Source organism: Rhea americana, unplaced genomic scaffold (assembly GCF_003343005.1).
Source record: "Rhea americana isolate MKP2758 unplaced genomic scaffold, rheAme1 scaffold_2, whole genome shotgun sequence".
Taxonomy (NCBI): domain Eukaryota; kingdom Metazoa; phylum Chordata; class Aves; order Rheiformes; family Rheidae; genus Rhea; species Rhea americana.
This window is the reverse complement of record NW_028186149.1, coordinates 7,316,320-7,339,038: the sequence shown is the minus strand read 5'-3', so window position 1 is coordinate 7,339,038 and position 22,719 is coordinate 7,316,320. Positions and strand designations below refer to the sequence as shown.

Sequence of the window (22,719 nt, the reverse complement as noted above, 5' to 3'; positions counted from 1 at the left end):
GCTATGCCAACGTTGGCAAGCACTGTGATCCAACAGGAACACAACATACACAAATCGGGGTGGGAGAGGAGTTCGCCTCAGAATAGATCTAACCTGGTGTTGTGGTCTGAATACCCATTAAAAGCTGGAGTGCATGAGATGCAGCTCTGGAGCACATTATCTGATTTATTTTCATACAAAAGAACCCAGTTTGCAYATTCTGAGACTGCTTTGCAATATGAACATCATTAATGGGAACGATCTAGAAATTTCCTTCCAAAGCACACTCCCGATATGAACTGAAATAGCAACGCATACATACCCTGAGTCGCTGTCTTCCTGGACTAGCTCACATTCAGGCAGCATCCACAGAACAAATACAACAAAACCACTCCTTACCTTAGCATTCTAATTGTGAAATGCACAACGGAAGCAATGTACATACTCATCTGTGGAAGGCCGAGTCTCTGAAGTCTGTGTGATGACTTTGATCTTCATTGAGTGAAAAGAGGCAATGTCTACTCTAACCTCTGGAAAAATAGTGGAAGGGCTACTACATTTTAGCTACAAAAATAAGAATTTACTGAAATTGTATAAGCCAACAGAGTCATATCTGTGTGAAACCAGTCTATTAAAAGCACTGATTTTAATTTCCAAAACTGTTTAGCTAAGCCTAAGTCATCTGCTTCAGATGTTAATACTACACAGGTTCATTTGCAACTGAGATTCAGCTTCAGATGCTACTAATGGAGGGCACTAACTTTTAGGGATTTRTAATGAGAAGCAGATTACTTTCCCTCATGTCCCTGCTGACAGGTGGAACAAGTTAGGGAAGAATTCCAACAGTTAGGACTGTATGAAAACTGCTGAAAAACCAGTCTTATGAACTCCTCCTAAGAATAATSAGAAATTTTCAGGTATAATACACTCTCTTGATATTTTATTAACATAAACATTACATACAGAGCTATTGGTGAAAGGACAGGGATTAACACATTTGTCAGCTAGATATATTGGCAATTCTTTGTTTATTGTGGATGTTATCRTCACTCACCACAACACCTCCTTTGGCAAGAAAGTATTTAAAATATAATTTTCTCACAATACACTCAAATTTTAAAGTGCACCAACCCACAGTGCCCTCTGCTGTCAGACAGTTTCCCAGCTACTGAGAGCTAACACTATCCCCAGCCAGGACTGTGCACATCCACCTATATCATGTCACAGAAGCACTTCTTTGTAATAGGTTTCTTTTCTTCCACTATTTGACTTTAAAAGTTTTTCTCCCCCCCCACTTGCAATACAAGTAAGTGTTGGTCAGAACCAACATATCTCTCTGATTAGAAACATGCCTCAAGCTGCTTCAAGGAAAGGAAAATTGTTTATACATTTTAAGACAAAATGAACAGGAATAGCCAAAGCTTCCTCCTTGCTAAATTGACACTCTGCCTTTGTTTCATTTCTAAATGTCTTCAGTCCATTCAGAGAGTAGTCACTATCAAAACTCACACGGCTGAATTTTTATTAAGAGTAATTTACCTCAAAGAAAATTCCTAAAATAATACAATGAGCGTAAGCAATTATACAGTACAAGTAGTTCAGCTGAACTATTTTAAGGTGATTTTTTCCTGGGCCAGATTGTTTTTTTCTAATAAATAAATATTAGAAATGTAAAACCTGGAAGTCTGCTTGCATCACGCTCATTGAAACAGGACAAACAAATTCTCCACATAAGAAATGACAATTGTCTGTTTTTAAGAGTTTGAGGGGCCACTTTTACTAGAAGTAAGACAGCTTCAGACCACTTCAAGGGTATAAAAGGGATCTAAATTTAAGATAGTGCCTTTAAAAGTCTTCATTCACATGACAGTCACATCCAGAATATAAAAATTACACACTGATGTAATTCACTGGACACCATATCATAGTTTTTACTAAAAAAAATAATAATTTTATTCTCTTACTAATATATTATAAAATTAGGAAGTTGGGTAATCTAAAACCCAAAATCCAATCCACTGCAATCTGTATATTCTGAAAAGATAAAAATCTGCTTCCATTTCTCTGTCAAATCATACAGCTGGCCCGCCTTTCCACACAAAGCTAAGGTTTAAGCTGTGAATGACTAAGAACAGAGCAAGATCAAACCCCGACGCATGTTTTTGGAAAATAAAAGAGGAAGACTCATATTTTCAAAGTAACCTGTGCAAGCAAATCTTGAAACCTCACAGGGCTTAACCTACAGATACAATATTCATAGCTACACAKTTGTATGTATAGGCCTGTTTATTTTACACCACCAAGTAGCATAAACACCTAGATGGAACCTGTAGGTTCTGTCAGACTGAAACACCTGAATCTCTTGGAAGAAAAAAACAAGCAAACAAAACAGCTAGCAGTGTGCCTCAGTGTGGCAAAGGTGGCAGTGGACTACATAGAATACATTTATCAAGATTCAGAGAGAAAGAGCAATAAAAAAGTGAAATTGTGTGCCCTAAAAGCAGTTATTCCCTTCTGTAATACCATCAGCTCAAAGTGAGAGAAAGGTATTGAAACTAAGGAAACTATTTACATACACAGGCAGGCACACTTTTGTTGTGGTAGTGAGTAGTACTCAGGGTAATTGAAAGCTAACATTTCTGCTTGAAACACTATCATTAGTTTGCAGCACTGCATTAGTTTCTCTAAAAACAACTTTACATTGTTAAAAAATGCTTCTGACAGTGAAACCATTCTTCAGAATGTGAAAGACAGTACAACAGTTGAGCATGTACAAGATGTGAGATTCTCCATGTATGTAACACAAGATGTCTACTGCTAGCTATTGGAATATCACGTGTATTTCTAAAGAGTCACCTGGCATACTGTGTCAGAGTCATTTTGAATCACAAAAATACCAGAAGCATTTCATAGCAATGATCCAAAATACTGGAGCAGTACTGGTACCTAAAAGGTCTGGAACCACTGCTTGCTCTCTTTCCCAGGTTTTGTCTATATTCTCTACATTTTCTACTTAGATTGTAAACACTGATCTTCGTTGCATCTAGAAAGCTTATATCATATTCTTGGTATTGTTTAATATAATACTACTATTAACAGTTACTACCAAGTAAAGTGTACATTCTTCTGCAACGTGAGTCCAAATCACAAGATAAATGAGAAAGCACTAGGGGAAAGTAGGTTGCAAGGAAAAACTTCATACTGAGTGAACTACATCATTCAGCTTTGAGATACTACCATAGAAAAGAACAGAGCAAATCTATTTCTAAGTATTGTCAAATCAGAATTAAAAAGATGTTCATTTATTAAGAAGGTATAGATTTATTACTGTGAAGATACAAGCAACAAGGCAGATTCTCATTCACGTAACATCTTCTTTCTCAGGTACAATCACTTCTCATATTTTATGACTTAAATTCAAAAACATGCAAAATGACTTTGAAGGAATCCTTCTACTTCCCTTTACATGACAGATCTGTGCATTTATTTGGTTTTCCTTTCCTTCGCCAAGTACCAGTTGCTGCCCGAAGAAAAATATGGCATCAGGCAATCCATGATCTTATTTGTTACAATAAACACTGTATTTTTCCAAATACTTAGCAGAAGAACCATAAAGAAGTGCAATGCATTACACCACACTCAGAAGCTGATTTGAAAAACAAAACAAAACACCTAAAACTGTGGTTCAGCCAACAGTTTGAGGTACAGTGCATCTGTTTCCTGAAAAACACAATGCAGTTACTACGGAAATCCACAGACTTTAACAAACACTACAGGTATATAGGAAGTAAGAAGGGTAAGTAACAGAGATGAAAGCTTGCAAGTGAACTCATTCAGTGCTTCCACATGTGCTGACAGTTTRATTTCTTATGTTTTGGTTAGAAATTTGCAAGGAGTAAACCTCAGTATTGGCCAGTAAAGGCAGTATCAGAGATAAAATTTCTATCAGCCAAAGTATCCAAAACTAAGCTTCAATACCAAGGTCAGAAAAGTTTTGTGATTTCCAAGCAAAAAGAGTGTCTGCTGCATGTCTGTTTTGACTTGTGATGTAGCTCGTCTTGGCAAACACTCCAGGCAGCCAGGCTCATTATAATATAAAGCTACTACAAGAGCTAATTTGCTCATTTACAGGACCTACAAAGGGATTGTGAGATACCTACTAAAGCTGAATATCTCTTTGAGTTTGGAAAACTCCACCTCTTTCCACCTTTTTCTGTATAAACCAAAGCAGAATCTCTTGGAAAAGATGATACTGGAAACTCTGAATCCAATGCACTACATCACCAGCCTGCTACCAGACGTGATGCCAATGGCCACAGTGCCCATATTCCTTCTCATGTGCTTTTTATTTCTAATATGGAATCATGAAGAAACATCATCAATACCAGGTAAACTAATTTTAGCTATGTATGTAAGATATCTCCTGCCCTATCCACTTGCTAAGAGGGAAATTTGATGTTCAGACATAGCAGGAGGAGTTGAGAACTTTGTTGACTAACTGCATTTTACTCCATTTGTAGTTGCTACTTTAGCACACTGTTTTTACAAGTCCACAGGACTAAAATGCGTTTTTCTTTAAATATCCATTTTCTTACTCTGCCATTAAAGAAATGTAATTAATTCACTTACAGCAAAAGGATGTTGACTTTTGTAGATGTTACTATGACACTTGAACATAAACTCAGCCAAGATCACTCAAAAGATTTGTTAAAGTCACAAATGAATACACCATGTGCATTTTTTCTAGATCATTTCTTCTTTCAGAGATCAAGCCATTATTCCTTCAAAGGTAAGCAATCTGAAAGCAGCAATCTGAGTTTGCACAAAGAAACTTTGAATGTAGTGTGTGGCATGCGCATTGGATAGACTGTAGGCTTCCACGGGTATTAAATGGGGTTTCAACAACATAGATGCAAATTTTTCCAAGGCAGAACTTCAGAAGGCAATTTTATGTAAAGTGTCCAATGCAGATCTTGACGACAATGTAAAAAAAACGTCTTTTGAAAAGGGTGATGCTCAGAGACATATTCTGTCACTGAGCATTGCTAAGATCATATTTTTCTTATCCTATTTCTCAGGGCCCGGATACTGTATGGGAATTGGTCCCCTCATTTCACATGGCAGATTTCTCTGGATGGGAGTAGGTAAAGCCTGCAACTACTACAATAAGACATATGGAGAATTTGTGAGAGTTTGGATCAGCGGGGAAGAAACATTCATAATTAGCAAGTAAATATTTCTCTCTTTAATAATATGAAGAGCTTTCTGATATTTTTACCTTTTTGCTATATTTTCTAAAGTATAATTAGTATTATTTTCAAAAATTATCTTAATACAAATCTTTTACTTTCTGCTATTCACAGATCTTTTTCTAATTTTTTAGTTTTTTTTAAAGAGTCTATTTTTGAAATCCATGTGGTTTCTCTCATTTTGTTAGCGATGGAAGATCAAGCATTATAGCCCCAACCTTAAAAAATGTTTAATATCTTTTTCACTACTGCATGTAATGTTAGGATAACATACTATAGAGGAACCTAGACTGATTGACTGCAATGTATAATTAAGCCAATTTTTAGTTTCCTTTGTTCTTATTTAGGTTCTCCTTAAAATTAGAGTAATGCCTGAAGATTATGGCTGTAGTTCAGGAAGGTAATTAAGCAAATGCAATATTATAGGATCATGATAATTCCACTGCAATTAATGGGGCTAATCACAGATTTCAATTACAAACAGCATTAAACATAATGCTGAACTGCAGTCTATTGCTTTATTACTTCCAGTGGATGTCTGCTCACTTTTTGCATTGGATCTTCTGGATSCTCATGAATTATGCCATGAACAGAAAAAGTAACAAAATGTTTTCCACGCATAATGGTTAAGAATCACAATCTTTTTACTAGCATATCAATCCATATTCAGCTCTCTCATTATGTTAGAGTTTATGAAAGACAACATAGTATGGAAGTCTCTAAGACAGGATTTGTCATGTGGATTTGGGCAAGTCAGCTTCATCTCTTGTTTTACCTCTGTAAAAGGTAATCGTGATAGGAAAGCTATTTACTCTCCTAGTTTATATAGGTTTTATAAAGATTAATTACTTAGTGTCTGTATAATGTTTTGATCTTATAAATGCCATAATAATATAATGTAATATAACAATATAATGTATAATATTTTGATCATATAAACTCTTATCACTCTCTTACATTCCTCTGTCACCTGATTAGCAACTCCTCAGAAATGCTGACAAAAAATAATGCCATAGATGCATCAGACTTTGTGGTTAGTACATTACTTTTCTTCAAACAGTTCTGCTTAAAAGCACAGACAGCACATGGAGAACTAGTATTTAACATTTTTATTATTTCACATTGTTAACAATATCATAGAATCAAGTTTTCAGAGTGGGCCATAAATTCAACGCAAAACTAAACATAGCCTGACTTCAGTAAAAGGTATACTGTTTCTACCAACACCACATGATTTTTTTAGTGTCAGTTGTAATCACATTGATATTTAACACACACAGAGAAGGATTGTCTTTGTCACACACAGTGTCTTTTGGAGGACTTCACTGAATTGTTTTATAGGGAATACATGCTTATACAAGGTCATATCTCAAAATCATTCCTTGATACTCTATTATGTGTCTCCTCTATAGATAAGTGGAAATGTGAAGCATACTAAAAAGAGAATATGCTCCGCTCCTTGCAAGGAGCTGCAGGCACACTCCTCTGTTTCTATCCTAATCCTTACTCTGTGTTGGTTCATTTGCATCATTTAGTATATTGGCATTAATTGATCTCTGCTCATGCAAAACTACAGTGAAAACCTAATACTGCTGAGACCAATAGCAAAATTCCCACGTAATTTGCCTCACTAAAGAATAATTAACCCAGAATAAGAAATCTAGGACTTGGTCCACGGAGTATRCAACGTCATATAGAAAGTAGCTTACTGTACAATTTTAATCTATGTTCATCTTTTTGTTAGCTTTGATTGTTTACGTTGTCATCAGATCAGCATTTCTAAGATGCTAGCTCCCTCTAAAGGGAATTATATTTTAAAGCAATAATGCTGGTCACAACTAGTAATGTTTAAATAAATTTGTCAATCAAAAAGAGAGAAGAAGTATATATCTTGAATTTCCCTACGTTTCTATTTTAGGAATATTTATGCCACATGTTTGGTATTACAAAGCTTCTTTTTCAATTTAATATTTTTATGTACAAATAATTCTATTTGTTAATATTATGATGCTGCATTATAAGTGATGCATATATTCATGCTTTCTATATGCATCTGGGAGTTAACAAATAGCTTTAAAAAGTATAGCTAAAATTTAATACACGTGATTAAGTGTTATCAGCTGCCATATTTATAACTGGCTTATTTTAAATCAAAGATCTCTGAAGTCTTGAATACACAAATATTGAGCACATCAAGATAAGCATAATTTATTTGTGCTCCTTTAATGCACTTGAGTGAAAATTAGAAAGCATATTACCTAAAACCCACCCAGTTACTGCCTACAAGCAAAAAAGTATTTCTTTTCCTTGTCTAAGTAACAGATACCATATTTTTGGACAAGTTATTTGCAGTAATTTTCTATGTACAGATATGTATATTTACGGATACACCTTTTCTCCCAAAATATTTGCCAAGGATAAGGCAAATTGGTAGCATGGAATGTTTAACACTTCTGTAAATGCATGAGTCAGCTGAGAAATCAACTGCAAAGTTAGCATAAAAGGATTAGAAACCTATATATATGTTAAACACGTTATCTTCAGTTATACTACCTTATCCTTTACATGATATATGTATCCGGCCTCATGTTTTGTTTCATAATGCAATCTATAATTTTCCATGGCAGCAGTTTTCAACCTGTGTTCTGAGCACCTGAAGAATACTCCTCTAGTGTTTCTAAAAAGCACGCCACCTGTCAGTAGATTTGAATACCATGTTTGCCAGAATTTTTTAAGGAATCATAAATCAAGTATCAAAAAAAAAAAAAAAAAAAAACCCCACCCCACTAATACCACAGACCAGAGGTTAGAAAAAGAATTCCATTTTACAGTAATATATAAAATATCATTAAAACATTTTACCTTATATTCCGAAACATCTGACATTGGACATCACCTTATACTATATATCATGTTTCTATGAGTGTTTATGTATATATAGTGTTGAGATTAAAATCTTATGGTAGTCATCTGCATTTTCATTAAAAAGTAGGTTCAAACCTTTATGGAATACATTATTGCTCTAATATACATTCTGAAGTCATTTTATTGTCAAGTTTTTTAACCATGTAAAAGGAATAACGCTGAATGTCAAGTATTGTATCTCTGCTACACTGAGATTGCTGTCTCAAAAAAGCAGGTCAGGACTTCAGAGCAACTACAGCAAGTCAGAATAAAAATTCTATATATATTAATGAAACATTAAAAAAAATCCACACACTTTTCTTTTCCAGATCCTCAAGTGTGTTCCATGTTATGAAACATTGGCACTATGTTTCTCGATTTGGAAGTAAGCTTGGATTACAATGCATTGGCATGTATGAAAATGGGATAATTTTTAATAACAACCCAGCACACTGGAAAGAAATTCGACCTTTTTTCACCAAAGGTAATTCAATGTGCATTAATATACTGCATCACTTAGGCATACAATCTACTTGTTAGGAAATGCTGTTTGTTCTTTTCATAATTAAATTACAGAAAGCAGTTCTCCCTTTTCCCACAGAAATATTTMATTGCATGTGTTCTTTCACACTCACCTTGCTTGGTATGTTATTTGAAATGGTCTTGCAGAGTCTTAATCTATTATGATTAAAGTAAAATTAAATGATGACCACAGTTTCAAGTGTTTTTACATTTAAAATCTAGCATACATACTAGTTCAACTGACAGTTACATACATGTCTCTACCACTTCCCATCCCAGCTTCAGACGAGTTCAGAGAATTTTCTCTCTTGCTCGAATTGAAAAAACAAATTTAGATCTGCACAGCAGCACTATCTATTAATCCATTTAATACACTAGGAAACAATGTAGTAACAAGCCTAAATAAGAAATAAAAAGATTATATAAATTAATATAACTATTTTGAACTCAAATAAGAAACTACACATCAATTCTAAAACACACTGTGTTACTATTTAAATCTGTAATTTCTGGACTCACCTTGTTTCCACAAACTGGAAATTTTGCARATCTTTAGAATTAGCTACTTCCAATGATCTATCATTTTTCCTAAAAAACTGCCATACTTCACTGCTTTGTTGTTCCGCAAACTTCACAGTTCAGAAGATTCTCATCAGCTGAGACTGCAGTAGTTTACAATAGCAACTCTGGAACCTGAATAAGAAAAATAAAATGGCATAAGATCTTAGAGAAATTAATAATCTGTTGTTTCAAGTTTCCTATATTATTTCATTCGTGTCTGGGCTTCTGACGCTTAAGCCTTTCCTACTGGATGTCATTTCCTTCTTGACATTTTAACTATAAATGTTTACATTTTTCTTACAGAGGATGTTAAATCAGTAAGTTTCAAAATCGTAATATTCTAGTCACTTAGATTATAATGCTTTACATTTTATTGGGAACTTTATTGTCAACAAATAGATTATTAAAAAGTTATGAAAATTCATCAGTCCTTTGATCATTTTGCATATGTATTTCAGCTCTATCCGGTCCTGGTCTTGTACGTATGATAGCGATTTGTGTTGAATCAACAACTGATCATCTGGACAAGCTGGAGGAGGTGACTACTGAAATGGGAAACATCAACGCGTTGAATCTTATGAGACGGATCATGCTTGACACGTCTAACAAGCTATTTCTAGGGATCCCTTTGGATGGTACTGCACCTTTATTCCTATACCTTGTCATGGATCTAAAATGCATATCCAAGAAAAACTTCTCATTGACATCACTCAAAAATTTTGTTACATAAAATTGCACAAGCAGACTATTCAATTATCAAATCATCAGTTGATATTGGTTTAATGATGGATRATTCTAGTTATAAAAGAGAACTTTATGTGACCAAAAACATGTATTCAGCTTGTCACACTTATCTGAAGTAAACAGTGGCATCTACAGAGACTTTTATGCACTGAGCTGGTACAATCCCATGCATGTATATATGAATGTAAGAATCAGAAATCTTTCCACCTAGCTAAACGGCTGCATTGAAAAGTTCGCCTTACAAATTCTCAGTCTTCTATCTTCCTTCACTCTCAAAAACATTTSAGAGAATTAATCTTATGATGTGTAGATTACCCCATTTCAAGATGCTGCRATAGAACTCTTCTAAAGCACCACCAGGGGAAAGGATTTGGCTCTGGTTGTCACACCACTGTCTTCTTTTAGCTGCCTAAAATGAGTTTTAACAAAGAACTGTACCTTTTTTTTACAGTGTGCTACAAATATTTCCTAACATTATCTACCATACATTAAAACAAAACGTTCATCAAATTTTCATAACCTTAGTGGAAGTAAGAGCAGAAACTCATTATTCATTTTTCTGAAGCACTTGTGTTATTTGGCTATTAAAGTTAACATTTTGTACTGATGTTTGTTAACTTTTGTTTTCAGAAAGTGCCATCGTGCTTAAGATTCAGAACTACTTTGATGCTTGGCAAGCACTTTTATTAAAGCCTGATATCTTTTTTAAGATTTCTTGGCTGTGCAAGAAATACGAAGAGGCAGCGTAAGTATCAGCAGTTTTACAGATCATTTGAATAAGATTCTTTCTCTCTAGGAAAATCTTCCTTAGTATTTTGCTCTCCTTCTTTAGAAAATAAATAAATAGTTAAACTTGCAAAGGTTTCTGGTGAAGGTCTACTTTATCTGCAGATCCAAGAGAGCAACAGGACAAGATTTGCTGCTGATGCTACAAGTGGCTGATCTGAGGGAATCATTTAAAGCCTTTGCCTATTCAGTCCTAATTTACCCACCAAAATATTAGTTAATGCCACTTCAAGTATGAAAACAAATTGAAATAACTGGTTCAATTCAAACAGGCAAGGAAAAGTCTCCTTAGGGGGTAAAATTACATTTGCTACCTAGTCAAGAAGAGTCAAATGCAGGCTACAGATCGTCAGTTCCTGAAAACAAGAAATCGCATCTGAATTCATGACATTGTCACAAAAGACAGGTAACACCTTGGTATAATCCTACTTTATTGGTGTTTGCAATGTGCATTTTTGAGTTAAAACTTAGTGTTTAGCATGATAATCCATTTCAGGATTTTTTTTTTTTTAATATAAAGAACAAGTACTTTTTGTCATCTGTCTGTTTGCAAAAACACAAAACGTGTCTTCTATTCCAATGATCTCATTTACTTCCTTCTGCCAGAAGAGAACTCGCTATAAAAAGAAATGGCACTTCATTCATTTTGGATTCAAAGTCCATCTAGTTTGAGAAAGTACTTGTTACAAAGCATGTGTGATAAATTGTTTGGACACAACTATATAACATAAGGCATTTAAGAGAAAGAAGGAAGTTCATTGGAAGTAAATGACAACCTCCTTACAAACAGAATTTACCTTCTAACATTTCCTAGACAGTTTATTTTATGGAAATAGTCACTACTTTTTCCTGTAATTCTAATATTATCTAATTTTAAATAYCTAGTTATAACTAGAAAGTCCATATGAGTCCATATGAACCAATCACATTAAAATGGACATATTAACAAATTCCTACTGCAAAAATGATACAGATTGTTGGATTTCAAAGCAAAAGACAATCATAGCATACCATCACTTCTGATATTCTGCTGATAAAGTTGGGAAGAAGGGCCATCCTCTACTTCCAATGGCTAAGAAATGTGTTATTTCAAATGAAAACCCTACCATATTTGAAGTTTTAAAATGCATTTAGTCTCATAAAGCGAATCAAATTTTCCAAGCTAGCAACAAAAAGCATCAAAAAATGGAAAACTCGAGGACTTCATCCAGGATCTTTTTATGTGGCTTTTCAAAATACGTTTCACAAAACATTCCATTCAAATCTATAGCTAATGGAAAATCCAGAAAAAGCCAGTAAAAATTTTCACTTTGTTGTTTTTCTACTACTGAAATATAAATTGTTGATGAAGTATTGCTGAGTATATAAATGTGAAAAAACAGACCAAGTCTACCATAAATATAGTATCATTTCCTCTGTATTTTTCTAACAACTAGCCTTCACATTTTTCTAAGTTCATTTACTAAGTGATAATAAAATATAAAATAAAAGCAAATAAACTTTGAAACTGTTAGTAACTCTTTAAAAAACTTCCATTTGTTATGTGCAGACATTTTCATCTATTTCAGTCTGTCCCATGTAAAGCAAGATTTCAGTCAAAACTAACAAATAATTTGTAACAAATAAAGGAAAATATGACTTCTCTCAGTATTAAGTCAGTTCATGAAATTCCTTGGGAAACATTTTTCAAAGCTAATACAGGTCTCAGTTTTTTACTACTCGAGTATCTGTATTGTTGTTGTTCTTTGATGGAATATCTGCAATTCTACAATCTTCACTTATGTAATTTTTTGGAACGCAGAAATTCAGTACTCATGAATTCACTGCAAGAGCAGCAGCAACTTTTTTGAATACTAGAGGCAATCTGCCTTGTTTTACTATTCCACCATTCTTAGAATACTGTTTCTTCAACTCCTAGATGTTTTTATTGGTATAACCTCTAAGTTTCTCATCATATCCTAGCATATACTAAAAGTTTGCAGATATTTACCATTACAGATTTTATCTGTTTTCAGCAAGGATTTGAAAGGAGCAATGGAAATCTTAATAGAACAGAAACGACAAAAGCTCTCCACTGTTGAAAAGTTAGATGATCACACGGACTTTGCATCTCAGCTGATTTTTGCACAGGTATTGGCAACGTACTCAAAACACCGATAACTTTGAATTTTCTAACTTTTACCAGTTAGTAATGGTACACTAAGTTTAAGCTGCAAATCCTGTATCTATCTGAAAGTCATGTAATCTTAAAGAGATACAAACTAACTAGCCCTAGTGATACCATAAGAGCAATTCAAACATTGAACAGTTGCATCTTCAGGAAGAAGTGCTAGTCTAACTTTTATCTTAGTATATCACCTTTTGCTCACAAAGACAYCAAATTATATGTAAACCCTAACTCTGCATAATCCCTGACAGCTCAAAAACTTTGTGAGGAAAAATAATAAATCAATAAGGATCTGAGCTAAGAACTAACGTTTGCTTTTCTGTAAGATCATATACACCCATTAACACATGGGTTTTCGTTTTTTCCCTGAAAGACAAAAAGTAAATGCTATCTAGCATATGAGATTGAAGGGCAAGGTTTGAATTTTTGTTTAAGTGTATATTCTAGATCCTTCCCTTCTTACTGCTGTAAGACCTTCTGTTGGCATCAAAGGTCAGTAATCAACATTTTCCCCTTTTCATTTTTCAGAACCGAGGAGATTTGACTGCAGAGAATGTGAACCAGTGTGTGCTGGAGATGATGATTGCTGCTCCTGATACTCTGTCCGTGACTCTCTTCTTTATGCTAATACTGATTGCAGAGCACCCCGCAGTGGAAGAGGAGATGATAAGAGAAATTGAAACTGTTATGGGTAAGCAGAAGCTGCAAAGTTTGTGATGCTGGAATACAATTTTGCTTCAGCAGTGATCTGATTTCCATTATCTAAGGCTGAAAATTCTAAGATATTCTTCTAATATGTGGCAAAGTATATGAACTATCATATGTAAAGGGCTTTTTATTCAAAAGCAAATAAAGGAAGATGAACTATTTTTAATTTCAGATAGGAATAATCAGAATTGACAATCTGTTAAAAAAATGTGCTAAATTCACCCCTCTGGAAGAGTACTGCAAATTACCTTTTAACTTCCARTGAAATTATTCTCAATTTACCTTAAAGCAACAAAAGAAAAAACTCATTTCAGATACTTCTAATCACCAATATTTCCCTATGAATATACAGAACATACTCAACTAAGTTTCACTATGACTATAGAATAGCAAGATTAAGCAAAATTAAAATTTCGTATCACATTCTGCTCTCATTCCATTTTAATCTCCAACTRGTCTCCTCTTTAAATACTAATGACTAACCCTTCAAAACACAGTCAAAATATTCCAAACTTCTCATCCTCCCTTTCTCTAGCCTTCAGTCAAAGCCTGAATATCCAACAGAACTATATAGATAAATAATTTCATTCATCCTTTTCCAGTATTTACTCCTGGTCAGTTAGACACTGAAAAGTATGTAACAAATCATTTGCTCTTTTATTAAGGTACTCTTACTTTAAGTTTTAAATACATGGCTTTTTTTCTCACTGGCCTGAAACCTTGTAACCTTGAATCCAGCAAAGTGAAGTTTTGTATCAGCTTGTTGACTTTAACAAAAATGTTGAATCCTGTAATCTGTAAGAGCAAAAGTTGCACTAATGTATAGCTGAAATGGTTCTTTTCACAACTATACTTGACTTCATAACAGTGCTCAGATGCAAAATGACACCAGAAGTCAGACACAGATGACAGAGACCTGTCACTATAAAATGCCTCAGCAAAATCTGTCTGTGACAGAGTATTTCAATCTTAAAGTTTGCTAAAATAAACTGTCTCTTTACAATTTCTTATGCACCAGTGTTTTCTTCAGGAAGTATTGTGTAGCTTGAAGAGATAGAACTAATTTAATAAGTTATAAGTCTTTGACATAGTTAGCTTCCTAGAGTAACATCTAGCCTTTGCGCTGCACCGTTCCTTTGGTGCAAAAAGGTCTCTGATTTTATAAACTTTCTCATTTCAGACTGTATACAATAGACTCCAGATTAAATTAAGCCTTTTCTACCAAGAAATACTTCTGAGTAACTGACTGAAAAGCAAGAGTTACAATTATTTTTTCTAAAGTTCAGATTTCAAATCATTCCAGAAACTGCCAAGACATCAATACATTCTATCTACATTTCTTCACTTTTCAAAACTATTACTTTACATTTCAATGAAAAGGTAACAAACTACTAAGATGTCACTAATTCAATAGCTAGCTAAAATGTAATAAAATAGCAGAGATCTGCAATTTCCTGAATTTAAAAGAAGCATAAGTTGGTGGAGAGCAGTAATTCCATTTGTGGAACTTTAAAGAACCCTCTAGAGATTTCAAAATTTTCAAATTGGGAATCAGAATCTCTAGAAATATAATGTAGTACCTCTAGAAATGCAGACCTGGACAAGGAAGGCACCCAGGAATTTTCTAAAGAAAACTCAGCCAGCAGGCAGGTTTTTTGGCTGACTTTTTTGCAGCATCAGTATAGAACAACATAGAAGTTTCCAGAAGGACTAAAAACATTACCAGAAGACAAGCTATATGGAAGTAGAACATATCAATGATATGAACTAAGAGTAGGTTTGATTTTATTTGATCTAAGAGTGGAGGAATTTTCCATTTCCACCCAGATGAATAAATATTTTATTGTTGTCGGAGTTGACTACTTTTCCATTCACCTTCTCTCCTTTCTGGTAGCCTTGAAATGAGAAGGCAATAGGACATTGTTGTYTTTCCATCAGCAAATGACCAACTGGGATAGCAAAGGTGTCTTCTTGCTTCAGAAACTTACCACTGCAGTGATCGACCTGTAGCTCTTGAGCTGCATGTAGCTTGCAACTAATTGAGGTGACACTTTCACACTGGTAGTATGTCACATTGCTGGTAGGCTGCACTGGCACTGCTGCTGAAGGAATCACACCAGGAGAAACTTATTCAGGCTAACTGAAATTGCCAGATCACACTAAGACCTAGCCGTATATCCAGCAAAGCCCAATCTTACAGTGAAAATCCAAGGTCCCTACAAAGTCATCTTCTGCCATTGGTCAACTATTTCCAGATTTCATCTGCTGTCAGTTCACAGAGCCAGGGAAGCCTTTGGAGTTTTATTGTAAGAAAGCAAGACAGAGACTTACGATGTATAAAAAGGAAGAGCTCTGGCACAGATCGTAGGTTATTAAGTTAGGACTTGTGCTGATAAACAATATAACAGGTTTCCCTGGTATATGAGCCCATACCAAGTTAYATGGAAGCCATTAAATCCTACCTACCATGCAAAGAACTGAGAACCTTCCAAAATTTTTTGGTATTTGTATGATGAAGCTGTGAAATTCATAAACAACTTCTTTGTTATCTGTTTTATTCCTCAAGGTGACAGAGATATACAGAGTGATGACATGCCGAACTTAAAAATTGTGGAAAATTTTATTTATGAGAGCATGAGATACCAGCCAGTTGTGGACTTGATCATGCGAAAAGCTTTACAAGATGATGTAATAGATGGATATCCTGTGAAAAAGGGAACAAATATTATTCTCAATATTGGACGTATGCATAAGCTTGAATTCTTCCCAAAGCCAAATGAGTTTTCCCTTGAAAATTTTGAGAAGAATGTAAGTTTTTTGTCTTTTCCCTTATAGAACATAGGGTACTATTTCTTACAGAAAAAATTTTCCTCCTCTTATTTTGATCATAAGTCTGTCTTCCCTGTATCTAAGGGCCTAGCTAGCTCTTCATCCTGCTCATCCTACATCTCTATTAGAGCTGGCAGGAAATTAATCTCTATTAGAGCTGGCAGGAAGTTTTCTTACCAAAGTGTCTTTTAATTAGAAAAGAATGAAGTTACTGAAATTAAGAGTTTCCCAGACATCTTAATTTTTATTACAACTTTTTGCTGAAAACTGTCCAAAACACACACAGTTTCCATTATATCCCCTCATACTGGAAAATATTGGGGGCTTTAGGAGGTTAGAGCCATGCAAGCAGTACACAGAGCTGAGTCACTAGGAGGAATCTCTGGGTAGGTGAAGTAGTAACTCCTGAGAGATGGAAAATCTAGCTGGCCCATTGTATTCAAACAGAAATTTCTTTACTTTTCCTAAATGAAAATAAACATTTTTAGATTGAACTTTATAGATTGAAATGCAAGTTCTGAGTTCTAATCCACTCAGTACTGGAAATGTTCAGTAATTCAGTCCCAGTTCAGAACAACCTTTTAATATAAGTTTTTTTCTGGGTTCCAATAGCATTAAAACTGTCTTTAAACTACAGTACTGAGTCCTGTATCAATAACACTTTTTAAAAAAATAATCCCTATTTCTGTAACTCATCCTTCAGATTATTTTCTGTCATTCAGAACTTTGCTGTTATGTTTACTAATTAATAATTGTTTTCCAAAAACATATTTGTTCAGTAATAGCTATCAGGAGTGATTAAAAACATATTGAAAGATTGTAGACTGTACTCYAAGTTTAATTTCTCAGTTTTGACTAAGTTACCTAGTGAAAATGGAAATGGAAGGTACTGCAATTCAAGTGACTGGGCTAAAATTATGAAATATTCAAATATTCAAAATATTCAAACTAGAAACATGCCTCCAAGTTTCACAGTTTTCCTGCCAAAAAACCATAAGTACCATGTATGCCATACACACAGCAACAGTTAGTTTATTTAACTAACTATTCACTGAATAATTYCCTCAGTTTTGCCCATTATTTTCATTCAAGCTATTTCTATCAAAATAGATTTCTTATTTCACTGGATGAATAAACTGAAATACACAAGCAGAATTCAGCTACTTAACTTTACATTTCCTGCTATCTTAGCATTTAAAATGGCATGTCTCCTGTAGGTATTTCTGTGTTTTGGCCTGACTTGATTAAGAGGGAGTGTTCAGCACAAAGAGTAAGAAAAAACAAAGCAACAGTATTTGTAGTCAATATATAACTCAAGAATAAGGAACAAAATAACTGCTCCAAAGATGTTCTTCTCACAACTTTTCTCAGAAAATATTTACTGCAGGTTTCCATTATAATTTCGGCTATTTTTCTGAAGATTCTGAAAAATCCGTCTTACAAGTTTGTTCCCATGTTATTCTATGCAGGTTCCTTCACGCTATTTCCAACCATTTGGATTTGGTCCTCGAGGCTGTGTAGGAAAGTTTATTGCCATGGCAATGATGAAAGCGATTCTGGTAACTCTTCTGAGACGGTGCAGAGTACAGACAATGAAAGGAAGAGGCCTTAACAACATCCAGAAAAATAATGACTTATCCATGCACCCAAAAGAAAAAGAGCCTTTGCTGGAGATGGTTTTCACACCAAGAAGTACCACAAATAACAATCAGGATGTCTGAAATACATCAGCAGAGTGAAAGTTATAGAGCTTTCTAGCTACAGACAGATTAAAAAATGCTCCCTTTCCTAGGTAAACATAAGGAGTAAAACRTTTTATTCACTCTAAATCACCATGGCTCTAGGCGAATCCCTGTTCCACCTGCACAGCAGAACCATGTTTTGGCCACAGTTTGGATATAGCAAAGTATAATCAAATTCACAAAATAGCGCTATTGTCTGGTGATGCCATGCTGTGTGCAGAATCCATGATTACTTTCAAAAAAAGAATCAAGCTCAGGCCAAGTTTTGCCTTGCTTTTCAAACAGGATAAGACCGGAGGTTTAGGGATTGTGAAAGCAACCCACGTGTATTTAACTCCAAGACTATATATGTTTTTTCCCCATTCCAAAGTTGTAACTGATTACTACAAATGCTCTAATTATCCATTTTCCAAAACATTTGAATGACTCATACTAAAGCTGTCTTCAGGTGTATGAAACAATTTATAAAGCATAAAGCTATCATACTAAAACGCAAGTATTAACATTTCTACAATAATTTCATCTAAAATATTAATCTAAAATATTTACAATATATTTAAGATAAAGTCATTCAAAACATTTTTCTCTACCATATTTTGCTGCCATATTAAACAGATATCCAAGACTTACAGCATTAGATATGCTTTGGTAGTGATAGTAATTTTAACACCAAGGAACATAAAAGTTGAAGAAGTTGTTCCACTTATCTAAAAACTTTAATCCCATAGTCCTGCATAGAGATTTGTTAAGCATCTTCACCCTGCACTAGTGATGACCAGCTGAGAATCAGGTAATAAACATGAAACATTACTGCCAGTATTATACAGAAGGTGAGTGCCCACAGCTCTACATTATCTAGTTAACTGTAGAATTTTCCTATCTCACCTAGGTTTGGTGAAAGAAGTTCAAGTTCTCCCTAAGTTGCCTAAATATCACATTCTGCTTCCAACTGGTTTTAATTGCTCCACTCTACTTCAGAGAGTGAGATTTGGAATTGCTCCCTGCACCCCAACAACCTCCTCCCTGCACCATAGCAGGAGGAGAAGTCCCTCCCTAATTATGCACACACTGCTTCTGAAAAGCGCTGAGCTTTATCCTACTCAAGTATCTTGCTCCATACCTGCAGAGCCAATACTATAAAGGAGGAAGGAGAAAAAGAAAAGAAAAAAAAAATTTTTTTGTCTTAGGAGGTAGATTAGGTAGATTTAGCCATTTTTAAAAGGTCAAACAGGCTTCACTCAGCTAGTCAAGCTAAGATGCAAGTCTCAAGAAGCAACTTCTCAGAGTTTTATAGTGGCAAAGGAAATGGTTCTAAAATAACAAGTAGCTTTTTAGAAAACATTTTTAAAAGGATTTTGCATACACAGTTTTTAATTATTATTTTTAGGTTTAATATTATACTTGGTCCTCAGCAAATCATCCACATAGCAACTCACATTTCTTGTAAACCAATCTATCCTTGAATTTGTAGTATAGTCCCTGAGATTCATTGGTATCCCTACTAGCCTAATTATTAGTTAGTTAGGTCAAGAACAAAGAGCTGTTCCTGGTTTAATAAGAACATTGCTTGACAGAGATTTTCCATTGTCAGTAAGCTTCAGTTTTTAATGCTGTGTAACACAAAGAATGGGGCTTTCAAGATAAAATGCCTTGATAAGGCCAAATAACCAGCAAACATTAGACTTTTTATTTGGCCTTTTCTCTCAAGTCATCTAAACCATAAAAAACAGAAAAAAAGAAAAATTTTCTAAGTCCTTGCTTAGAAAACCTAATTAAARATGAATGAAATAACAAAAGGACTAATGTTGGCATAACAAAAATAACAGAAGGACTAATGTTTTGCCCCTTAGACCACTGTTCTCAGGTACAGGTCTGGCAGAAGTAATCTATCCAATAGCATCTAAAAACTGCATATAATCAAAAAAATAAAAAAAAATAAAAAAATAAAAAAAAAGTGTATTCCAGCCAAAGGTAATGAAGCAACACTGGTGATCAAGAACAGGAGCTGCACATTTGGCTCATTGCTGAATCATTTGTTAAAAACCAGAATGATTTATAAGTAGCTAAGTTACTTTGAAAGCTTTCTCCATAGTCATTGGCACAGTACACAAAAAAACACAATAGTGAAGCACAGTCCCACTCCACTTGTAAATTCAGAGAAAACTGGGCATTTGAAAATGCATAGAAACAGAATTTTTGCTTTTTAAGTCATGAAATGACTTAGTGGTATGAATCTTTAGACAGTTTGATGGAACCTCTATTTCTATATTCTTTGCAGCTTTTAAACTACAAAATTGTTAGAACTGTTTGGAAAAAGGAAGATGAGTTGTGGTGTCCTGATTAAATCTCCTTCCTCATCATTCTGTATCATAAAATACTAAAAAGGGTACTTCAATGTCTGTGTAATTCTCATTTGTATGAAACCTTAAAAAGAAGTTCACTGAATCTTCTTTTTCCCTGGGAATAAACTACCATTTCATACATATTGTGCATCTTTTTCTGTTTATTTCACACAACAAACTTTTTCAGTGATAATTTACTCTCTGATTTTCCATCTCATAATTATAGGTTTCCATGAGTGGAATTTTTCAAGGAATTAAACTACTGCTTGTCAGTGACATTTTAAAATAACTATACAAATCACGCAGATAGCTGGAAAATGTATGCTGCTCTGGTCTCTTTAATATCACGTATCGTAGAATGGAATTTCAGAAATATGATTAGTATAATTATTCTATGGAAGAAAACAAGCAGTTTCACTTTTTATAAGCAAGGCTATAGGATTATTTTCCATCATATTTTAAGTATATTCTTTACAATTTGCTTTGAAAATAGTAAATCTAGTCCTCAAATTCCTACAGTGCTTATTTTTTTCACATTTGGACGACGGATCTGTTAGTTAATTTAAGGCCAGTTCTCAACATTTATTGTTCTGTTATGCAGTGGGTCTATCCGAGTATTTACATGATAAATGTGATAAATCATTCACTTTTTGTAATATCTGATAATAAAAAACTGAGCTCTGATTTTAAATGGTGTTTTATTATCAGATATTACAAAAAGTGAATTTTAGAATAATCTGTGATTATGAATGAACAGCCCATAAAGTGGACATGTCGAAAGACAATCATCAAATAAAAGCTGTACGCACAAAAACAAACCTTAAATTATCTGTTTTATCATGTTTTCCCAAAGTAAAAATTACAGAACAGTACTTAAATGTATGAGTGTGTATGTTTGCATAAACTGATGTTTAAATATTAGATACAATAGATGAAATCCTGGACCTTCTAAACTCTTGGACGAATTTCCCATTAAGTTCAGAAGGATCTTGAATTGCACAGATATTTTTATTAGTAGCATGAATACAGAAAAGATTGGCTATTTTAAGTTCTTACAAGACTGCATGTCCAGGAATGCACTGTRGAATGACCTCAAAGTTTTAGAATAAGGGAGAGGAGGTTGTTCTACAGACTCTGAAAACAATAGGGATTTGTAGATGTAGATTCATAGATAGGTTAATAGTACAAACAGAGAAGGCTTGGTTAGCTGGGGAAAAGAAATGAAGTTATCTATCCGTATCATGATGGCATATTGCAATTTTGACAAATGTAGTCATTAAACATGATTCTTCTGTCCTTATTGCATTTATTCTCTMTATATAATTTCCTCTCTTGCAGAGATTTTCTGATGAAAGTTCGAGTGTGAGGAACTCTARCATTCTAAAGTATAAAAAGTATATAAAAAAAACCTTATGCTTTTGTAGTACATTAGATCACTATACAGTCTGTAGTCAATGTGGAAACAGATTTCATGAGAAATCACAAGATTTTGAAGCTTTCTAAATTAACAAAGTAAATCTGCTGTTCCAATGAGATCTTATAAAGAAGACAGATTAATGCACAAAAGATTTTTATAAATTTCACAAAGGGTTGAACTATAAAGCACTATATGGTAAATCTGGCCATTTCCCAATAAAATATGCATGCAGTTTAACAGCTTCTTTGTTTAGCTATCAATTTTTATAAGCTRACAGAAGGTGGCTTTCTCTCTAAATGTCATCCTGGATTACATTCACTGGGATAAGCTATCCAGGAAATACTATAATATTTATTTATGTCTTTATAAAACTTTCTGCCTTCAAATGAAAATTTTAAGAGTGATAATTAATAGTATTTGGCTGTGTAACAAGAAACTGAAGGTAGTAAATGTAATACTCTGAAAAAAAATCACAGGATTCTTTAACATTGCTGCAAAAGACTAGATATTTCAAATAGTAATCCAGTCATGAGATATTCTTAGTGCAAATATTTATCCTTCAATTTTATAAGTTGTATTAGTAGATATTAAAGTATTAATAGAACAACTGCCCTTTTGTTAGATCATCTATTTTCAGCATTCTCCCAATATATTCAGTGTTATCACCTCAGTTATATCTCACTGGATTCAATTCTTAACTTTAAAATGAAACTTTGCAGCAGAAAGGAATGTTTTACTGCTGGATACAGAAAATTAGTATGTTGGGCCA

At 34.1% G+C, this 22,719-nt stretch overlaps 2 protein-coding genes across 2 annotated transcripts in view; one reads left to right on the top strand and one right to left on the bottom strand.

Moving 5' to 3' along the window:
• Window positions 1-9,341, bottom strand: part of GLDN (gliomedin) — a 57,413-nt gene extending 48,072 nt beyond the window's left edge. The window contains exon 1 of the mRNA XM_085303404.1: window positions 9,174-9,341. The gene's annotated coding sequence lies outside the window, so the exon portion shown is untranslated. The remainder of the gene's footprint in view (window positions 1-9,173) is intronic.
• CYP19A1 (cytochrome P450 family 19 subfamily A member 1) lies at window positions 4,007-18,170 on the top strand. Its single transcript, XM_085303666.1, has 9 exons — window positions 4,007-4,367; window positions 5,058-5,208; window positions 8,462-8,616; window positions 9,674-9,850; window positions 10,590-10,704; window positions 12,761-12,875; window positions 13,441-13,603; window positions 16,187-16,428; window positions 17,919-18,170. The coding sequence occupies exons 1-9, from the start codon at window positions 4,226-4,228 to the stop codon at window positions 18,168-18,170; spliced, it is 1,512 nt and encodes a 503-aa protein (XP_085159792.1). The 5' UTR covers window positions 4,007-4,225.
• The last annotated feature ends 4,549 nt before the right edge of the window (window positions 18,171-22,719 follow it).

Bases quoted from the DNA above. Each gene is read 5' to 3' on its own strand.
- CYP19A1 (XM_085303666.1), top strand. From the start codon at position 4,226: ATGATACTGGAAACTCTGAATCCAATGCACTACATCACCAGCCTGCTA. The intron at 12,876-13,440 runs GTATTGGCAACG...TTCATTTTTCAG, and splicing joins CTCAGCTGATTTTTGCACAG to AACCGAGGAGATTTGACTGC. The intron at 13,604-16,186 runs GTAAGCAGAAGC...TTATTCCTCAAG, and splicing joins AGAAATTGAAACTGTTATGG to GTGACAGAGATATACAGAGT.